This window comes from Fulmarus glacialis, unplaced genomic scaffold, assembly GCF_000690835.1.
Source record: "Fulmarus glacialis isolate BGI_N327 unplaced genomic scaffold, ASM69083v1 scaffold17486, whole genome shotgun sequence".
Classification (NCBI taxonomy): domain Eukaryota; kingdom Metazoa; phylum Chordata; class Aves; order Procellariiformes; family Procellariidae; genus Fulmarus; species Fulmarus glacialis.
Genome location: NW_009218929.1, coordinates 3,802 through 20,959, shown reverse-complemented (window position 1 = coordinate 20,959; position 17,158 = coordinate 3,802). Strand labels below are relative to the sequence as shown.

At 34.9% G+C, this 17,158-nt stretch overlaps 1 protein-coding gene across 1 annotated transcript; it reads right to left on the bottom strand.

Annotated features, from left to right (window-relative positions):
• Nucleotides 1–1,034: 1,034 nt before the first annotated feature.
• Nucleotides 1,035–16,576, bottom strand: PI4K2B (phosphatidylinositol 4-kinase type 2 beta). The gene is made up of 9 exons (XM_009580198.1): nt 16,427–16,576; nt 12,109–12,309; nt 11,461–11,592; nt 9,899–10,052; nt 8,712–8,779; nt 8,105–8,204; nt 5,489–5,622; nt 4,324–4,383; nt 1,035–1,766 (listed from the first exon to the last, which is right to left on the bottom strand). The coding sequence occupies exons 1-9, from the start codon at nt 16,559–16,561 to the stop codon at nt 1,593–1,595; spliced, it is 1,158 nt and encodes a 385-aa protein (XP_009578493.1). The 5' UTR covers nt 16,562–16,576; the 3' UTR covers nt 1,035–1,592.
• Between the last annotated feature and the right edge of the window lie 582 nt (nt 16,577–17,158).

The window sequence follows — 17,158 nt, the reverse complement described above, 5'->3', positions numbered from 1 at the left end:
GGGGTACAGGTTTGTGCCGTACCGCAAGGAGGGTGAAAGGCAGCGACAACAAATCAGACATCTCAGCCTAAAAGCCGTGCGTTTTAGACGATGACATTTATTTTATTCAGTGGCATGTCTGGTACATAAACACCGTCTTTTATTTTTTAATAAACTGTTTGGATAAAAACAATCATGGGAAGTTTATAAAGGTCATTTCAATCTTATTTTGAACTCTACCGTACAGCGAGTTTTACATTTAAGGCTTAAATGTTTCAGTTAACCATGTGAAGTGCTGACATGCTACATTAATATTTACATCCACTCAAAATTATATAAAATACAAAGCATTTTATTATTTTGAGTTCAACAGTATTGCTTAGAATTACAAAATACAGCAATGTCTGAAATACTGAAGGTTTCATAAAAGCAGCAATTTTTCTCCCATGCCCAGTCTTAACGGTCCAGAAAACTACTAAAATAAAAATATTGACCATGTTACATAAGCCACAGATCTAGGAACATGACCATCAAGTCTTAAACCACGTAACCTAAACATAAATGCAACTGGGAGATGAACATAACATTGCTAAGGGTAAAATAGTGAGTCTCTGTGCTTTATGTACTACAGTCTTTTTTTTCCAGTCAAAAAAATAACTGTGTTTAGATAGAAATTTAGAAGGCAGACTGGCTTTGTGATGAACACATCAGTGCTTCTGTCGTTAGTAGTGCAGAACCACTCTGGTGACTACTGATGAACACATTTATACGCATATGGCAAAACAAACCAGTAACAACATGGTGCAATTCTTTCGTTGTGATGGATCTATAAAGAAATATCACAATTTTCCATACATGTGCTTAAATACACAAGTTCTAAAAGCTACAGGTGAAATTTCAACCTCTGAAACGTACACTCAGTTTATTTTGTCACAGTACTTGTGTGTACTTACTCAGGTTGAATTTTGCTGCAATTCAACTATTTAAGTATTTTTGGTCCCCACGTGCAAAAAAACCTACTTGGAGCATTTTTTCTCTTCTCCCTTTCTTTTACTTGTTTGTCAAGGACAGATTGATTTTTTTTTTTTTTTTTTTTTAGTGCATGACTTTTCAAGTAACTAGCCTATTAAAATCTATAAACTGCTTAAAATACCAGGAAGAAATTCCAAGAAAAAGCATTTTCATAATCAAAGATAACATTCTGCACTTTTTTTTTAAAGACCATATAAAAAGAAATTGATGGTGTATAGGTTCTCACATTTATATTAAATAAAAAGAATTCCTGTTGTATTCAAAAGTAGTTTCTCAGCATATGCAAACTGTGTATCTTCCATTATTCAGAATATTATTCAGAATACATTAATTTAGCCTATAAAAATACAGTATAGACAAGTTCTTCTCATTCCCTGACATAAGAATTCACAATTTTGACACAAAAATTGTAAACTTTTATTACATTCAAAATACATTTCTTAAGTCTTTAGAATTTAAGTTCTGAGGTGTCGGCAATCAGAGCTCTTGGTATACAGCAGAAGTACGTTATTGCAGAGCCTTTACACAGAAGTACCTTTCTAAAGTTAAGAGAAACTTACTCTTCTCACGTATTTCTGTTGCTACCAGGAAGAAAAGAAAGGCTTCCTGCTATGAAAGGTCTGTGTGAACGCATTATTCAGATGAACAATCCGGCCCTGACTTCCAGTGCTATTTCGCTCCACAATCACACGTGGCATCTGAACAAGCTGAATGGGACTTTTTTCATCCTTTAATGCCTGAGTAAGGTTTAGTATCTAAAAGAGTAAAAGCAGATAAGGTAAGGGCACCCAAATAAAACTGTGGCTAGCAGGCTTATAGATTTAGATGCCGCTCTTAATTCTGTAGAGGACTGTGCTGCCAATTAAAAGATACTCTATTGCAAGTAGAAATATTTTATTTGTTCGGTAACATTATGACATCCTACTGCTATCTGACTAGCCTTCTATTCTTTTTTTGAATATTTCATGCAATCCTCTTCAAACCTTTGGAAAATGTTAGACAAAAATCTAAGAGCAATTTAAATTTAGCGCATCTCTTAAAACCATTGCACCTTTAATGAAAAAAACCTATAAGAAAGCAATCAACACGTATGTAACATAGGACCTACCAGGAGTTTAGCTACAAATTATTCTTGTATCAGAAGATATGAAGCCATATTATTAACCCATCCCAAACCCAGTGCTAAGATCCAAATTCAGCCCTCAGCTCCCAGGAGTCTGTTATCTTCCTTCCAAAACTTCTGCTCACGAACTGCCCTGATAATTTCCTCCATGCTCAATGTTATCCGGCTGAAAACTGAGGCAAGTATTCAATTTAGTTCTGGTGACACACTTGCATTTATCCTTAATATCAAGCCTTTTTTCCCCCTGCACAATGCCCCTTTCTTCCTTGTGCAACTTACTGATCCCCTGCTCACTCTGCACTTTCATGGCTGAAGAACCCTGACAGATAAAGTCCTTTGCATGTTTACTGCAATTTGGCTCTTCCAGCAACTCCACCTGACATTTACACTAAGTTCTAAGGCAATCCTTCGTATATCTGTGTCATCTGGTTACTTAGTCTCTATATTCTTGAGAGAACTGTTTATCTTGGGTTTGAGAACCTTCCCAATATTTCCCCCCCCATTCACAAAAATATGCTTCTAACTACTTTTGGTACCTTAGATTTAAAGATCTCACCCCTTATGTGCAAGATAAATTTCTCTTCAGCCTCCTTTATCAACTAGATTCTTCATTTTCTAATTCTTAAAATTTTCTTTTTTTAGGATGTATTTACAGATGTTTTGGCTATCCTGCAAATTCATCTTAACTGAATGAATCCATTACCATGTGATCTAGATATCCAACTCTTCTGTAATGCCCTTGTGAAATACTTTGGTTTTACATGAAAAGCAAGTCTAAAAGGTATCATTTGCTGATGTATTTCCAATGGCATCCAAGAATAACTCATTATTTGCATTTCTTCCCTAAATCCATGCCTGAAAACCTGACATCTCCCACAGTGAAACAATCTTGTATAGCTAGAGAGAGATTTTTAAAAACCAAACAAATCTCTGCTGAAATCAACCTCAGGGAAAAGGTATGAAGAAAGGGTCTAGATGCAGCCTTTACAGTGGGAAATTAATTTAGACAACCTTAGCTAGATACCTCTCAATTATATAGATCAGGTTTTTTCCTTAAGCTTTTTGTTAAATTCCCTGTAGCCAATTGTCTCATCACAAAAAAAGCTACTTAACACAGTTTAAGATGGATGAGTATTTCATGAGTGACCTTTCAGTGACTGCACAAACTTCTCAAAAAAGTTATTTCAGAAATAACTCCTATAATTCAATTTAATAAGTCAGGTTTGCTGGCTTTTAGCCACCACACATAACTAATGTTAACTGGGGTTATGTTTGACTAAGCAGAGCTGCAGTCTTGTGCAAGGTACTTCTTGATATAGGAAACTTTACAGAGAAAAGGTCGGATTAAGCCACGCTAGGAATTGTGAATGTCTGGCTTTAAACTATCCATGTTGAATTTATGCATGCAGACAAGTCAGTTTCAATAAATTCAGGGCAAAGGGGACTTAATTTATCTAGTCCAATTTGCTCACATTTTCACAAATCACTGTTTTATGCCTACAATGAACCAAATAATTTGTTCTTAGCTAAAGCTTGTTTTCCAGTATATCACACCAGGCTTAAATTTTAAAACAGCAAGAAGATGAAGAAACCCTTCTTCTCTCTTGTTTTCAGTGTTAAAAAAAAAAACAACACTTAATCATCATCAAATTTCTAATCTCAGAATGGCTGGATTACTTTGCTAATCATTGTTTCCAAGCATGGTTCTGACATTTGCTAAGATGAAGAAATTTTATTACCTAATAATGCTTTCCTGTGAGAGGTATTTCAATAATCAAGTTAACCGTCCAAAATAAAGTCACATTTATTTTAATAACATAACTAAATTACCCACCAAGTTTTCCATCCAAGTTTGACTCTTCTCCAGTGTGTCATTTTTAAAATACCTTCTAAGAATATATAGGTATTAAGCCCTCCCCTATCCCCCACAAAAACAATACAACCTAATTACATTGTTTAAGAAAATCTTCTTCTATAAAAATAAAAAAAAATCAGTATACACTTTCTGCTGTCTTATCTATACGCAAATAAGAACAAACTCTAGAATTAAATTTAGTCTTCTCAAATGAAAATACCTTCAAGGGTCTTTCAATTCAATACAAGACGTTTTTTGTAGCTCTAAAAAAACAGCTGAGACTTGATAACAAATTAAATACATAAATAAAAATGTAAAAAAAAAGCAGTCTTACCTGCCCCCTCATAACGGACATTTGGTTTTCAAAAGTAGCCTTGTCAAATCCTTTATCAGTCTTTGTTAAAGAAAACAAAGAGTTATTATAGGAAATGACCCTTTATTTTTAGCTATATATTTAGCACACAAATTCATCGAGTTCATACTATGCATAGTCCTATTTACCAAGACTATAATAATTTTTGGAAGCTTCAAATAGTCATAGTATGACCCCAAAAAAAGTCTATTTATTGCAGCAAGTTTACATATGTGAAAATGAAGGATGTTCCATGTCATAAAAGTAAAACACATCAGTGGATACCACATCAGGGCATCGGTAGGTAGGCTTAATACCATCACATAATGTTACACCACTCTGTCTCTCACCTTTACTCTGGCAAAAGAATACTTCCTCCTTCAGATTTATTAAAGACTTCAACTTCCACTGGGTTTAACAGACAACCCAGAGTCACTTTGAATACAACTGAGTCAAAGATGCAAATATTGCGAATGTATTTCAGGATCTAGTTTTGATATTACAGCTGCATTTTCATCAAAAGTTTAAAATTCCCATTTCTTTCCATCCTGATCATTTGGATTATTTCACTTGAACATCTGACACAATTGTTTATGGAATGTTTCAGAGAAGGGCACTTCTTCACAAGTCAATATTGTAGCACAATTTCAGTATCTTTAAAATAAGTTTGACTTACTTCAAACATGGTCAAGATTTCAGCATCAACTTCACACAATTTATGTATGTAAAATTAAGTATATGAAAGGTATGCAGGTACTTTAAGTTACATTAAATACATGATTTTCTCAGATTGCTACAGTTTATCTTAAGTGTACACACACCACATAGGTATGTTAAATGGAGTTTTTACACAGATTCGTGCTATAAAATTTAACTAGCTTAAACTGATTGTTTAACTATGTGAAACTTAGATATATAAAAGGTAATTATGTTTTCAGATGAGTTGATTACTATCAATTAGCCACATCAGCAACACAGCTTCTTCTTAATTATATAAACCCTTTCTACCATGCCAGTGTTAAAGCTAAAATAGCACAGTATCATGACATACAGAAGTTAAATTCATAAAAAGAAAAACCATCTAACTGTTCCATTACAGGTATTAGCTATTGCAGTAATGCTCAATTCAAAGCAGCACTCAATTCACCTTAAATAGTTCATAAAGATCTTCACAAAGATCCTGTATGAAGTTCATATCAGAAATGCGAGGAAGAACTAAGTCTCGGGTCTCCTGAGAGAAAGGAACTTTTGCTTGAGAAAGCCAAGCCCAATGAAAGGGATCTAATGCAGAAAAACAGTACACTTAATCATTAACAGGCAAAAATGAAATTCTCAAGTGCTTACCACTGATACAGTACTCTGCTGCCTACTGGAAGTTCCCAGTAATACACCATTTTTCAAAACATTGTTACCCCACATACCTCTTTTGGCTACAGTTACAAAAGCAACTTTACAGCTACTTAGCCTTTTTTTCCAAACAGTGAAAATACATCTTAAGTAAGAAATACTTAGTTGAAGCAATAAGTAAAAAAGGTATATAAATTAAATACTGTAAGCAACAGTAGAGGCCTTCTCCTAGTTTAGTAATGCAGTTTCCTTTGGAGTAAAATAATGGCTGCAATCAAATAGAAATCTTTCAGATGTTTGACTCATACCGAAGAATTAACAAAAAAGTAGCTACTATTTTTTAATAAAATTCTTAGTTTATTAAAATGCCTTCTTCTAAGCATGCTGAGAAACACATTCTTAACTTTTCACATAATTGCTATTAAACAGCTGTTTTAAGAGATATTGTAAGAGTAATTAATATTACCAGATGTTAAACAAGACACCAAGCAGTATCAGCTGCAGGAACTGAGGAACATCACTAGTAGCAGGCCACCCATTGAACTTCCTGACACTGCTCACAGCCCTTTGAGTCTGACAGTCCAGCCAGTTTTCCACCCACCTCACAGTCTGTTTGTCCAGCTCGTATCTCACGTTTGACTACAAGAATACTACAACAGGCCATGCAGAAGGCCTTGCACAAGTCCAGGAAAATCAGTATTCTCTGCTCTCCCCTCATCCACTGAACCAGTCATCTTATCATTAAAAGCTGTCTAGTCAGCCAAGCACAGTTTGTCCTTGGTAAAATCTATGCTGGCTTCCCCATCACCTTCTTGTTTTTCATGTGCTTGAACATGGCTTCCAGGAGGATTCATTCCACCATCTTCATGGGGACTGAGGTTAGGCTGGCTACCCTGACATTCCTTGTACCCTGCATCTTGTCCTTCTTGAAGATGGATGTGATACTTACCTTCTTCTAGTCATCGGCAACCTCCCACGTTACTAGTGTCTTTCAAGAGTGATGAGAAAACAGCCTCACAACATCAGCCAGCTCCCATTGCGTCTCCAATGCACCCCCCTACTCCTATGAATGTCTGTATGTCCATTCTGCTTAAGTGCTCCTTTTCTTCTGCTTTGGGTAATGATTCATTCCCAGAGGCTCTGCTTATGAGGTCTAAGACCTAAAAGCCTGAGAGCAAGTCTTACAAGTGAAAACTGAGGCAAAGCCAGCACTGAATAACTTGTTCTTTCTTATGCCTTTTGCCTTTAGGTCCTTGCTGCACTCTTCTTCAGTCCCACGCTCACTTCTAATTTACTTAACCCTTTCTTGTTGCCCTTTACATCCTCTGCTAGCTTTACTCCTGCTGAGCTTTGACTTTCCAGATTCCATTCTTGTACTTTTGGACAAAGCCTCTATTTTTTTAAGGGGAGTCTCCACATCCTTTTTTTTTTTTTTTTTTATTTAAATGTACTTAATTTTTGTGTCCCAGTTCAGTCAAGAGTTCCCTGTTCATCCACACTGGAGCAACTTTCTGCCTTTTGGATAGGTTGTTCTCTGGCTTTGAGGAGGTTATCCTTGACAATCAACCAGCTCTAGTCATCAAGAAAACATGCTCTACCCCTCAAGAGCCTGCGATTTTAAACAACATTGCGCTAAAAGTTTACCTTTACAGAATTGCCACACACTTGTCCAACTGCAAAAGAATTCTAAAGGATTATCCAAGTTTATTACTTTTGATGCTGAAGTAAAAGATGGTGTAAAATAAGTAATAATTGCCATGTCTCTAGAACAGTTGAAGAAGTGACTGTAGCCAAGAGATACGTAGGACAGAAACTACTGAGTATCAAGATGTCTACCTCTAAACTATAAGTAGTCAGAGATGTGGTCAGAAGCAATCTAGCTTTAACAGTAATATCAATTTTCAGTCTGCTCGAAAATACTAACTAAAGATTAACTTCTCTAATGTAAGCTAAAGCTGAGAACAAGTAAAAATAACATGTAACTTGTCTACTTGTTCACCTACAACAGTACCCTTTGTTTTGAAATAGAAATTTGGCCATTAAAGAGACAACTTGCATATCCTTACACCCAAGTAACTTTCCACCATGGTTTTCAAGAAAACACACGAGAAACATGGTGCTAAGTTTTTCCAATTCCACCAGTCAGTTTACGAACAGTAGTATGTTTATGAATATCCATGTATTAGTATTGTTTAAAGGTATAAGGGCAAAAAATATGAACAAGGACTAAATCACATATGCCATTGCAAAAATGGTATTTGTTGCTTACTTTCTGGGAAAAAGTACGTTATTTAAAAATTCAATCTATAACTACAGTGACGATTTCTTAGTTTCTTACTACAACAACCCAAGCAAAAAATACTTATTTAGAAGTTACTCTCCTGAAAGGAAGATGATTGAAGAATGCAATACTTACATGCCCTCCACTCATCAGGATGCTTAAAAGGAAATGCTAAACCATTGTCAATTGCAGCAATTTTAATAGTGGATTCTTTAGTTATAGTCCATTGGCTATCCTACGGAAGGAACATTTCAAAAATAAGTGATACCTATGTGCTTACAAAAATAGTGAAATACATTAAAAATACTAGATAATACACCTTTTAGCTTCACTGCTTAAAGTCAACTTAAACAATAAAAAGGAATATCCAAATAAACTCCAGCACACATAATTCTTACTCTACCACCATTAAAAAGGAGCCCTTCCCCCAAATACAAGATACGCAGAGCACATAAATAACTGAAGAAATGTGCTTGAGCAACAGTGGGCAGTTTTATTATTATTATAGCCCAACCTAGTAAAGAAAAAATACAGAACAATAAAAATAACTTCTAGCACTGTTCTATCTAGACTAGTCTAATCCAAATAGCTTTTCCATTTACTTCACCTAGAATAATTTGCAGTTATCATATTTCTTGAGACCATGCACCAGGATTAAAGCCCTTCACTTAATCCCCTGCAAGACCAAGTTATAAAACTAAACAATTTAAAGCATGTAAATTTCAGAGTACAATTTTCTTACCTTATCTGACAGACCAAGTCCATCATCTTGTTTTTCATACCTGACTAACCAGTTATCGTTACCTCTGTCTTTAAACAGGAAAATGCATGTCACAACACATCGTTTATAAAGAAATCATCATCTAAAGTGATATACAATGACTAATATTGTCAATTGAGAATTTACCAAAGGAGTCAGGCAAAACTGCTCAAAAAGTTTTTTCCATCACAATACACGTGTTTTAGCTTTAATGAAATGTTTGAGGCAACCGATTTGCTTGAAAGACCAAAAATTTACCAAGTGTTCTTAGGTATGTATTACTGCTTTAGTTTCCCCAACTGGCTGAATATACAGCAAAATATCAAGAAAGCGAAGAGAAACTATTTTCATCTATTTTATGCAGAAAGATTGGCTGTAATGCACACTTTTCCTGGGGAAAAGACTGTCAGCAGTAGCAACTACAATGAAACTTTCTTCTTTTAGTTTGCTTCTAAAAAGCCACAGGTTAGAGTGACTTATTTTCAGCTGGATTCCTTTCTAGTAAGTGAATTTAAGACAAGGAAAATCAACTAGAGCTGGTACACCTGAAGAAGAGTAAAGATGTCCACCTCTGACAAAGCAGCAAAGGAAGTATTTTAAATATAAAACTGCCTTTGGATTCTTGAGGAAATAAATCACCTACAGAGTCAACAGAAGCTTCTGAGTAAAAGAAACAAGAATGCAGGAGAACTGAGAGATACACACCACAGTTGTTTTCAGTGCCTAGTCACAATGAATATGAACTATTTTGCACTGATGCGAAACTGTGCTGTTACTGGCTCCAGCTTAGCATAAAAGGAATGGTAGTCATGGCTTTTCTTATGGTTCCTGAAACCCCACCATCCCTTATCCTAATTAGGGGAAATAGACAGTTAAGAGCCTACTGACAGAATTAAAGCATAATGAAAGTATTTGTTCTTGAATTCTTGCATTGCTTAAAAATATCAAGTAACAGCCAAAAAGGGTTGTTTGGATTTTGTCATATTGCAATATTTAACGTTTGAATCCAAAGTAAATTTTTTAAAATTTAAAATGCAACATTCTGCCCTTCAATTGTGAGAAAAGCATCTGAAATGCATTAAAAGCCTTCAGCAGTAGCTTTCAGCCAGCATTGCTTACCACTTCTGCCTCTCAAAAGTAGATAGATACCAAGAGATGCTAACAAATACCTGTATTTCTGATGACGTAATCCAAGATAACCAATCTTTCAAACTGTGACTGAAATTCTTTCCTTGTGTTCTCAGGTAAAGGATCAGTTTCAAACTTCCTGAGCCAGTAGTCAGCTTCCTTATATCCTTCAACAAACAGCTGGAAGGAGCCAACCTGAAACATTAAGCCACTGCATTTGGAAAATGCACTTGGGTAGGTCACATTACTAATCTTAACATTAACAGAAAAAATGATTATATATTTTCAAAGTTCAGAACACAGGAAGTATGACATTTAAAAAAAAAAAAAAAAAAGGAGAGATTACTAAATGGTTTCTCTTTCATTCCTAAATTCTAAAAAAAGTAAGACTCAAATCATGAGCGTGTTTTCTGGGTTTTTTGGTGGTGGTGTTTTGTTTTGTTTTTTTTTTTTAAATATTTGTTTAGGCACTCACGGAGTTAACCAGGAATAAAGTGCAGCCAGACAGCTCAACATAAATGAACACTCAGTATTACGAGCAATATTTGAAACCAAGAGAAAGAAATAACATCTATTCTCTTTTTCATTGGAAACACTTAATTCAATGGTTCATAGGAAACTCGCAAAAAATTATAGGAGAAAAATCTTGCTCTCTGAAAAGCTTGTATGTTTTATTGATGGGAACAGCAGCATTAACCATTTTTTCAAGACAGACTTTTTGCATCAAAATGGCTGAAATACATTTCCCAAAAGAGTCCATGGAAGAAAACTATAGATGGCATAGGCCCCATATGTGTGGGCAACAGGAAAGGTGCTCAAGATTAGAATTCAAAAGAGGATTTATATTCGAGAAGTAAATGCAGATCGATGCACACATGCAGAGACATGGATAAACAGGTAGCATGTGGAATAACCATGCTGATACAAGCTTGCATAACGTATGTCACATGGATCAAAATTGCTGGGAACTGACACAGGTGGATCACCCAAGCTGTACATAACCTGTGTTTTAAAAATTTAGGAGTAGAACACTGTGGTGATATTTTGGGGATACATAGTAAGGCTCATTAGGCAAGAATGATGTGAGGTTTTAGTCAGTGGAGTACTGCACACAAGATGAAAGGAAGGTAGGATGAACACAACAATAGGATACCTAAAAGAATAAAACAATAGAAGGGAAAAAAAAAAGATTTAGGAAAAATGAAAAAACTAGATGAATTGCAGGGAAGAAACAATTAGACAATTAAAAACATGACACTGAAGGGAAGTGTACTAAACAGTCAAGAAAAAGAAAAAAACTGAGAGAGATGTACAACATTTTAACATGTTACTCCTTCAGCAGAAAGCTAGAATGCAGACTGATACTAAAAATGGCAAGATTATTAACATAGCTCAAATGAAGGAATGATGCAAGAGTGGATAGATTTTGTGCAGAAACAGTCATATTTATCAAACTTCAGTCATTCAGAGATAGTTTTCAACAAGCAACAAGGTTTTTCTTCTACTGTTCAAGTTACCTATAAATATTCTTCTTTTTTTTTTTTTAATTCAAAGTTTTGTATAAGAATCAGGAAATGAACAAATTACTCATTTTTCATCTTACCTTAGGAGGTAGTCCAATTCGATTAAATTTTTTAGCAACTTTTGGCACTTTCTCTAAAGCATATTTTTTTCCTCTTGACTTTGCACGATCTATTGCACTGTAATTAAAGGTCTCACTGACAAGCCAGACAACCTTAAAATATGAAAGTTAAAAACACAGCTCAGAATTCCTTATTATCTCAATTATAAATTTACAGTAAATGTTACACATAGTTGTCAAAAAAGCAAAAAGGAAGCATCAGGCATTTCCAACAGACAAATTTTATATGAAAAGGTGAATATTTGCTATTTTACATATCTCAAACAAAGTATGGTAAAAGACTTAGAAGTGAGACTCTTTATATGCTGCTTTTTGCAATTCTGTTGCATCTCACCAAAACATGAGGCACAAAAGTGTCGGAAAACGCCTGAAACTAAAGTAGTTCCAAAGAAGAGATCCAATTCAGATCGCAAACTTATCCTTTAAAACAAAAATCACAGTCACTATTTCTACACCAAACCACTGTGCCTTTGGACTTGCAGTAGTTTATAAATTACTTCGGGATAATGCATGATATACAAGCACGTCTCCACAACTACAGTCCAGAGACTGAAAAAGCAGTTGCTATATAGTTTTTGCATGCAATAATTTATGTATTTTAACTTTTACCTTAGTTTTAGGTACAACTCCTAGCCCCAGCTTGTCATCCACAAGATAGGCACCAGCTTCAGAGAGGTATCCCTGATTTGGAATGAGGCAGCCTCTGCCAAAGCAGCAAGGACAACAAACTTTGTGAAAATATTTGGTCCATTTTGGATTTAGATGTCCATAAGGCTCTTCAGATTTTGGCTTGAACACTCCAATAATTTTCTAGGATAAATAATATAAAATTAAAGTACGAATGTTTCGAGTTGCAAAAGATTAACCAATACTTTCAAATAACTAATTTTCAAAATCATTTTAGATATTACACATTGCATTTTACAGTTGCTCTTTTTAGATGATGAAATAATAAAACTAACAAAATGGTATTCCAAATAAATTTATCATCAAATGCTTGTCTAGAAGTAGTACAAATTCAAAACAAGCTCTTCGTAAGAGAAAAATCAAAACCAGTTTTTCAAAATTGGAGAGGACTGCATTTTATTCTAAGTTTTTTTAAAAAGAGGTTTTAAAAGTAGTTTTAAAAATCATTTTCAGCCCAGCAATTAACTCATTGACAAGATATTTCAGAGACATAATGGTTCCAGGAAAGCGACAAACATACAGAATGCTAATAATCAAATGTTACCTTTTCTCCTTTATATCTATTTTATTTATTGCTTTAAGTTAGAATGGATCAAAATATTCTGCACTTCACAATTCCAAAGAGTGGTGTTGTTTACCACCATTGTAGATTCCTCAACTCAAAGCTGACAATGGTTCACACTATCCGCCACCGTTTACATTGGAGACATGCAGTAAAGCTTAAAATTACTCAGAGTACTGTGTCCAATTTCGGACACTATGCTTCAAGAAATCTGTTAACAAACTGGAGAAAGTTGTGACTAATCACAAAAAATGTGACTAATGAAAGACTGTATGAACAGGGATTGTTTAGCCTAAAAGAAAATGGGGCACAGTGAACTATGTAATAGCTTGCTATAGAGAAAAAAGGAAAAACATATTTACTGTTAACAAGCCAAGAAATGATAGGCTTAAATTCCAGCAGATAAGTTGCAAAGAAAAAACCCTTTTGAACCTTAAGAGTGCCTCAAGACTAGAACAGACTGCCAGGTTGTGGAGTCTCCAAAACAGGATGCCACTAACAACAGGTTAGTTAGACATTCATCAGGAATCATGTTAAGACGATCCTGCTCCACAACACAGGCATTAAATAGATGATTTCTCAAGGTACCTCCTACATGTGATTCTGTATTTGTTAACCTCAAACCACAAGATTATTACCACACTAAAATATATAACCTTCCAATTGTCCGTGATAAACTTTAGCCTAGTGCATAAAGTCCATGTAATGACTCTTCTATAGCTCAAGTGAAATGCTGCAGAAATGCTGTATCTTCATTCCTTCTCACAGGACCACAGTAAGTAAATAAAATTCTTATCTAATAAATATTTAAGAACAACTGTTTAAGAAGCATTTTCACATATTAGTACTTTCCTGAATCCTTATCAAAAAAGTGCGTATCTCAATAAGCTAAACACTGCCTGTTGTTGCACCAACACTCATAGCTGATTTACACTCTTTAGTCGTGAACAAGTTTGCTGGCAGTCAGAAACTAGCATTCTGCTTCAGTAGCTGCTGATTCAACCAGATGAGGGAGAGGACCTGACTAGTTGTTCTAGCTTCTACAGAATTTTCACCCACTTTGTCCAAGACAATCTAACTAGTCCAAGATGGTCCATGACAATCGTGCTTTGTCCAAAACAAACTAACTACAGAGAACTTACTTCATTCAGTTTGTCAACAGAGTACCAAAGACACCAGGCATTAGTACCATAACCTGTCTTGTCCATCTATTTTGTTTCATTCCCATCAACTACGAGGAGAAATAAGTTACGAAATATCACCATTTGCATTCAACTTATAAAATAAGTTTCCTATTAACAGGGGCAGGAAACAAATTAACAAAAAATCTCTTGTTTTCAGCATGCTATTATCTGCGATTCTAAGTTAGATTCAAAATCATGAGCAAGTTCTATGCAACTGCACAGACACAATTCAATTTAGACCTACACAAAAGGTTATGCTTACAATAAATATTCTATGCAGCATGAAAGGCCAGGATGTTCTCTGAACAATTTACTTTTTTTTTTTTTAAATCACAACAATTTGGAAAGTGAATGTACTTGGTATACTAGTTTAGTCAAAATTCTAATGTTAGGTTTAGAATTGTTAGAGAGTTATTTAATTTTTTCCTAATGAATCACAGGTATCTACCTGCTCAAAACAAACTTAGCAGCTTTTTATTTCCCAGAAAGGCAGCGGTGTATTTCGTGGTATATGCCAAGCCATTAATCATCTCTTTTCCGAATTGCTCTTTGGATAATACTTCCTACAAACTGCCCATTTTAAAAAGGAGCTTAGCTCATTCCATTACTTGCCTAGACCGTACTGTGCTATATTATCAAATCCAGATACGGTTTTCAAGGTTTCACTGAAGTTTGAACGTTGGTAAATTTTGCCACTGATGTTGAGGACCAGAGTAGCACAAGAAAGCTCAATACATAGACAACCTACCAAGGGCAGTCTTAATGTTGCAAGTCAGAATTAATTTCTAGACTGACTCCATTGGCATTACCATGTCTTTTACTTTATTGGTTACACAATGAACAACAAATGCAGAAATATTCAACACTTCAGCAATAGTGCTGCTTAAGTACTGAACTGCTTCGTATCAGTATACAACTATGCCAATAAATGCAGAAAGTTAATAATTTTAATTAGGCAATTTTAGTTTTATCTTTCTGATAGACCCAAATCAGCGAATAAGATGACCTAACGGAAACAGGTTATTTTACCTGTAACTTGGTATTAGTGTGGGAAACACTTCAGAAGCTGACCAGTAAGAAGGCTTAGCATGTCTTTAATAAGCTCTTTCCCAGCATAAAGAAGAGGAGATTACTCAAGACAAACAGGAGAAAGTAAGTCACAAAACTGGTCTGAAGTAGAATGATGCAATACTCTGTCAAACAGGATGTGAAATCCATTCTACAAGTGAGAGTTGCACTATTGACAAAATGAAGTTTTAGCAGACCTTTAATATGGATAACAAAATTCATATATTTATTTGTATTAAGTCAGGTGACTATTCTAAAAATCACTCATTCAGTAAAGTGTAAAAACTATCACCAGGTAGTTAATAGGCATTAAAACAAACCAAACGTCTATGAAATGAGGTGGCAAAACAGAAATATATTCTGTAATGACCAATAATGTGAATAAAAACTAAACAAAAAAAATAATACTTCCTAAACAAATGGGAAGTGATCGTTTTGGGGAAGCAGGGAAGAACAATCATCTTGAATATGTTCTGAAAACCTAGGCACTTAAAGTGTTACAACTTCCATGTCCAACACGACTGGGATCTTTAGGATTAATGAACACCTACATCTACCTAAGACCAGAAGACTGCTGACTGAGCTTAAAATAAAATCAGGTATGACATATCAACAAAGGTGTGAGGGCTGAGAGTCCTGTTTTTTGGAACAGGTCGGTAAGCAGACAAAGAATTTCCAATTTAAAGAAAACAATGTGAAAATATGTCTGAAACATCATTTTCTCTTACTAAATAATGCTAATCAAATGTTACTTTTCAAGCAAGATATTCAGGTAACTGTTACTTCTCTGCCTCAAAGTAACTTTAGGACACCTCTTTGATGATCACTATTCAAGGTACCATTTACCACTAAGGGAGGGGTAACCAAATCTTCCAAGTTCAGATTCAGCAGACAAGTACAAGTAAAAAGGTACATTTGTTTGTATCACTCTTCTCGTCCCTCCACCACTCATATAGGAGGAAGGAGACATGACCTAAATAAAAGACTATCTAAAAAGAAAAGAGATAAAAACGTAGGAGGCTTGGCTAAAGAAACCTAAACAGTACCCAAATGAGAAGCTCAGTTGTGTCAAAAATCAATTAAAACACACAAAGAACAAAATGTTAAATCCTGCACAAAGGAATCCCTGAATTGTTTTCAGATGCTAAAAAGGCCCTTTTATTTTCTACTTATTTCTTTGGTGCAGATCATTCAAAACATAGTAAAAGTGCAACAGAGAAATAATAGTTATTTTGGCTTAGCTTATGCTGCAAGACATAATTAGAAATCTAAATATTACTTGCGTTGATTTTTCCAACATAGATTTTGGCATACCATAAATTATTAAACAACTTATTTAAATGAATTTCCATTTAAATAGAATTTTAAAATTTCCATTTTAAACTCATTGCTGACAGTGTCTCTGACTTTGCGGTAACACACTCACCCCTTTTGGATCCTTGGCAAAGTAACTCCCGCTGGATCCTTGAGAGATTCTTTCTGGAAAAACTCCACACTCTATAGCTTGTTCTGCTCTCAGAATAATTTCTGCAAATTCTGGATCATCTAAAAATATATTCATATCAGCAGTATGTCCTGTATGCCCTGAAAATAAGAAAACAAGCAGTCTTAAGTGTAATTTGCACTATGAATTAACAACCACGTAAGTAAACACACTGAAAAGCTAACAGCCTTCCCTGCTAATGCCCATTCAATAGCAGGCTGAAAAATCTGGTCGATTAAATCAGTGCAAGTTTTCCCACTGATTTACCCACATCTAATCAACCTTTTGTTTAAAGTAAATCAGCTGAATCTGCAACAACTAATTTGAGACTACCACTGCAAAATGTTTATACTTTTCAAGGATTTTTTTTTTTTGTAATTTTTATTTACATAAGGAAGCCTATAAGAAAAAAACCCCTTCAAAATCATATCTGTAAAAAAAATGCTAAAGTTTTTATGAAGATTTTTGTGTCCTTTTGTAGAGAAAGCTACCTGAAAGCAAACTGTCCATTACCCACTAACTGTTAGAATGGTATCATACCATTCATTTAACAGCTTCGCTAACATGTTCACTATCTGCTAAGACACAACGATGTCATTCACAAAACAATCCGTTACATGTAGCACTGACAAGTGGCACTAATATCCCAGTGAAGCAGTGCATGCCATCACCATT